General features: G+C 41.3%; 1 protein-coding gene across 1 annotated transcript; it reads right to left on the reverse strand.

The window, feature by feature from the left end:
* Nucleotides 1–2,113: 2,113 nt before the first annotated feature.
* On the reverse strand, nucleotides 2,114–3,049 carry LOC138808027 (olfactory receptor 1f45-like). The gene has a single exon (XM_069993991.1). The coding sequence runs from the start codon at nucleotides 3,047–3,049 to the stop codon at nucleotides 2,114–2,116; it is 936 nt and encodes a 311-aa protein (XP_069850092.1).
* Between the last annotated feature and the right edge of the window lie 2,191 nt (nucleotides 3,050–5,240).

Here is a 5,240-nt window from a genome sequence, read left to right on the forward strand (position 1 = left end):
TGAAGTCCCTATTGGTCTGGGGCCTCCATGGATCTGAATGTACAGAAGAGGCTGGCCATATTCTGTCCAAATATTCCTTGTCTCAGTTCCTCTCATCAAAGAACAAGGAGTGAAGTGAAGAACACAGATCTTAATTGGGAACAGAGCTCACATATCCCCTGATATTCCAAATATGTATTTCTGGAATTGGTTGGAATGACAAGAGATGTTGGAAAGCCACCTGACGCATGGTGAAGAGGCGAGTACCACAAATAGAGAGTGGTCCATGCTAGGCTGGCTTAGCTAAAGTAATGAAACCAGGATCCCTAATCCCCTTGTTCATTGTAGAATCAAGATATACATTCCTGGTCTCCATAAAACCATTGGAGGTCAGATGTCATTCATCTGACATGATCACTATATCTTGGACTGAACTTAAGGGAAGCCATCAAGATGCTACTAGCGATAGCTGGACAACTTCATGATAAAAACTTCTCATGCTGGTCTGGTGAGAGAATTTGGAAGTCAAATACATAAGATTTGTTCTAACTCTGGTACTGACTGAGATTTCCTCATTTCTGACACAAGCTATGCCAAGGAATGTCATGATGTTCTTTCTTTCTGGGAAGTGTGAATTGTGTTGTTAACTGAAGCTAATTGACAATGTCCTTAGCATTGATCTCTGGAATAGATTCAAAGATACAATCCAGAGGCTTCCAGACTTTCTTTTTCCTGGCCTGAAGTTTCCTATGTTTAGCCTAAAAGTCAGCTCCCTCCACTCAACTTTATCTCTTTTCCCTCCCTCCCTCCCTTCTCCCTCCCTCCCTCCCTCCCTCCCTCCCTTCCTTCCTCCCTCCCTCCCTCCCTTCCTTCCTTCCTTCCTTCCTTCCTTCCTTCCTTCCTTCCTTCCTTCCTTCCTTCCTTCCTTCTTTTTTCATCTTTTCTTTTCACTGAAGATTGAACTTAGAGCTTCATTCATCATAGGCTGATTATCAGAACCATATCTCTACCCTTTTGGTTTGTATTTTATTTCTGAGAGAAGGTCTTCATAACTTTACCCAATATGGCCTTGAAGAACTCAATATGTTTCTGATTCTTCTACTTGAGGAGCTGGGATTACAGGTGTGTGTCACCACACTAGCAGAAATCTCACTAATCTAACATTTGTGTCTGTCTGTTTATAGTACATACAATGTTTTTTGTCATGGAGCTTGAACTCAGGACTTGGGCTCTGTCTCTGAGCTTTGTCACTAAGGATAGTGCTCTACCACTTTAGGTCACAGCATCACTTCTGGTTTTCTGATGGTTAATTGGAGATAAGAGTCTCAGAGACTTTCCTGCTAGGGCTGGCTTTGAACCATGATCTCAGATCTAAACCTCCTGAGTAGCTGAGATTACAGGCATGAGCCACTAGCATCTGTCCAGTGTGTATGACTTAAACTCAAGATCAACTTAGAGTGGCAGGTCATCACAAGTCTCCACTGCAGATTGCCGCACCCTTTTCCTGCTTCCAGATATCTCAGGTGATGATTTTTTTCCAGTTCTGTGATGGTTAATCTTGATTATCAATGTGATTGAAACGAAAAACATCTAGGTTAATAAAAGACAGTTATAGATGTGTCTGTGAGGATGTTTCCAGAAAGGATTAATGAAGGGGAAAAGGCTTGCCATGAAAGAAAAGGACAAGAGGAAAGAAGCCCACTGGCAAACTCACTCTCTCCCTCCCCCTCTCCCTCTCCCCCTCCCTCTCCCTCCCCTTCCCCTCCCCGTCCCTCCCTCTCTCTCTCTCTCTCTCTCTCTCTCTGTCTCTGTCTCTGTCTCTGTCTCTGTCTCTCTCTGCTTCCTGGACACCCTAAGGTGAGCTAGTCTACTGTGTCCATCACTTTTGAATACTATAGCAACTTGCACGTGACATCATAGGCTGAGGTGAATTTGAAGAAATAATTTTTTGCATATATTACATGACAAAGAAGAAGGAATGACCAGTTTCATGACTACAGGCAATTGTCCGGCTCAAATCTAAAAGCATGATCACAACCTCATATCACTAATTAAAGGAATACTCATAGGAGAATTTTATACCTCTCTAGGCTTCAGTTTACAAAGAGAATGAAATGTGCTGGAGCCCTTTCTGCTAATTTTTTTTTCTAATTCTGAGAATTATCATCCTTAGGGCTGCTTTTATGTCATGATTCCTCAGACTATAGATGAAGGGATTGAGCAGGGGTGTCATCACTGTGAAGAGGACAGTGGCCACCATGTCCGAGACCGAGAAGGAGGACGAAGGATGCATATAGACTCCCAGGATCGCCCCATAAAACAGGGACACCACAGTGAGGTGAGACCCACAGGTGGACAGGGCTTTCCTTATGCCACGGGCAGATGGCACTCTCAGCACGTTAGAGAAGATGTAAGCATAGGAGACCACGATGCAGGTAAATGGTGTTAGAAAGATCACCCCTCCCTCAGTGAAAGCTGCCATGTCATTGATGAAGGTATCAGAACAGGAGAGCTTCAGTAAAGGGTAGGGATCACAAAAGAAGTGGTGCACTGTGTTGTCTGAACAAAACGTAAGCCGGATCATCAGAAGAGTGTGAAAGAGAGCGTGCATGTTTGTGATAACCCATGATATGGCCACCAGCAGGACACAGAGTCTGGGCCTCATGATCAAGGAGTAGTGCAGTGGGCGACAGATGGCCACATAGCGGTCATACGCCATTGCACTCAGGAGGAAGCCATCCATGTTGCCAAAAGTGATGAAGAAGTACATCTGGGTCATGCACCCCATATAGGAGATGGACCTGTTACCCACCAAGTGATTCACTAGCATCTTGGGGACGGTGACTGATGAAAAGCAGATGTCAACACTGGAGAGGTTGGCCAAGAAGAAGTACATGGGTGTGTGGAGGTGAGGGTCACAGCTGATGGCCAAGATGATGAGAAAGTTCCCAATGAGAGTGACCAGGTACGTCCACAGGAACACCCCAAAGACAACCTCTTCTTGATCTGACTGTCCAGAGAATCCTAGGAGGAGGAATTCTGTGACTGTAGTCTGATTGTTCCCCTCCATGTCTGTGGAGAAGAAAGTATCATCATCATACAGTAAGATCACATACTAGCATGAGAACAAATAATATAGAGGAACTTACACCTTGATTTGGGAATTAAATAAAACTGGATTATCTTATTTTGTAATTCTATAGAAAGAAAGCTTAATTAATTCCAGTAGAAATTACTAATGAATATGTTTTGTTGGTTTTTTTTTTTATTCACTCTATTCTTATTTGCAGAGTTGCATGGATAGGTAACTTTTTTTTTTTCTTTTTGCTGATCCTGGGGCTTGAACTCAGGGCCTTGGCTCTGTCCCTGTGCTCAAACCTAGAGCAATACCACTTGAGCCAGAGCGACACTTCCGGCTTTTTCTGTTTATGTAGTACTGAGGAATTGAACTCAGTGGCTACCACTAAGCCACATTCCCAGCCCGATAAGTAATTTCTTATACCACATTTTCTTTAATCTAACAATTTTGGCTTGATATTTCACTAAATAATTCAGAATGTATGGATTGACAAAGCACTATGATTCTGCCTCACCCTAGTTGGCATGGCTTTCATTTAAAAAATCAAGTAATTATGAGAATATTGGGATAAATCAACTCTCAATCACTGTTAGTGGAATAGAAATGAGCTCACCACTATGGAAATCAACATGGAGGTTCCTCAACACTAAGTGTAGAACTTAGTGATCCTGCCATACTTCTGCTAAGCAGATGTGAAATAAGTCAGCGTACAATGGAGATACTTGCACATTCATGTTTCTTGCTACGCAATTCATAATAATCAAGTTATAGATTCATTCAAGGAGGATTATTTAGTAACTAAGAAAAATGAAATTATATCATTTACCGATAAATATATGGAACTGGAGATCATCATGTCAAGTAACATAAACCAGACTCAGGCAAACAAATACCATATCTTTTCTCTTATATGCAGAATCTAGATCCATAAATTACAAAGTAAGACACATGAGCTTCAATGTAGTACTATTGGAATGAGGGGTCAGATGGAGGGAGAGAGTTAGGATCAATGAACATTATATGATTGTGTGGAAATGTCATCAGGAATTCCGTTATTTTGTATATTAAATTATAAAAGAAGAAATTATATATTGGCAGGTGTTTTACAGAGCCAACAAGTGTTAGAGGTCTAATCTAAATTCAGGGCTTCTTTTTCTTTCTGCTGTTTTTTCATTAGTTACCATTATTGAAATTTTGACCAAATGGCAAAGATGCATCAAGAGGCCTAGGATCATCCTGAACAGTTTGACTCTGGATTTTCTATTTTTCTTAGAAAAAAGAACCTTTGGGGGGTTTTGACAGACGCTTTCTCTACCACTGACATGTGTTACATAGCCCACAGCTGATGGTCTGCTGACTATCAAAATATCAGTAAATTGCTATGGGTAGATTTCTCCCTCTCTATGGAGCTTGGAAGAAGTCAATATCTGATGTAGCTGGATTTGTTCTCTTAAGTATAACAGGGATTTACTGACTGATAATGAGCAATTCATGTCATTTCTACAAAGTTAAGGACTAGGATGTAGCCCTTCTTGGCAGCAGGCAGGTCAAGCCAAAGACTGTGATTTAGAGGTGGGTTAGAGGATGTACCTATTATGGTACATTCTATTATGAATTATGATGCTAGTGGCTCATGCCTGTAATCCTAGCTCCTCAGGAGGCTGAGAATTGAAGACTGCAGTTTGAAGAGAGCCTGGAGAGGAAAGCTTATGAGATTCTATCTCTGATTAACCACCAGAAAACCGGTGGTACTGTGGCTTAAAGTGGCAGGGCACTAGCTTTGAGCAAAAGAGCCCAGGGTCAGCATCCAGGCCTTGAGTTCAAGCCCCACAATCCACCGAAAGCAATATGTAGGTACATATATGTACATATATGTACAAATACACATGTACCTGTTATGGGTACAATAATGTGACCACAACCAAGAGAGTTAAAGTAGTGAAATTAAAGAAAAAATCTGAAGGTTTGAAATTGTTGTTGTTGTTATTATTATTGTTATTATTATTTTTTAAACCTGGGTTCACTACCCAAGCCACAGTAGAAAATCTGGACCATTCTGATGGAAAATGGTAAACAAGGGCAATGTACATTGTGAATTGGGAGTTGGATTGGTTGAACTTGTCATCAAGACAAGGGATTGTCTTGACTGGTGGATGTTAATATTCTGGTCTTCAAATTGTCA

Source organism: Dipodomys merriami, unplaced genomic scaffold (genome assembly GCF_024711535.1).
Source record: "Dipodomys merriami isolate MVZ:Mamm:240054 unplaced genomic scaffold, mDipMer1.0.p SCAF_44, whole genome shotgun sequence".
In the NCBI taxonomy this organism is placed as follows: domain Eukaryota; kingdom Metazoa; phylum Chordata; class Mammalia; order Rodentia; family Heteromyidae; genus Dipodomys; species Dipodomys merriami.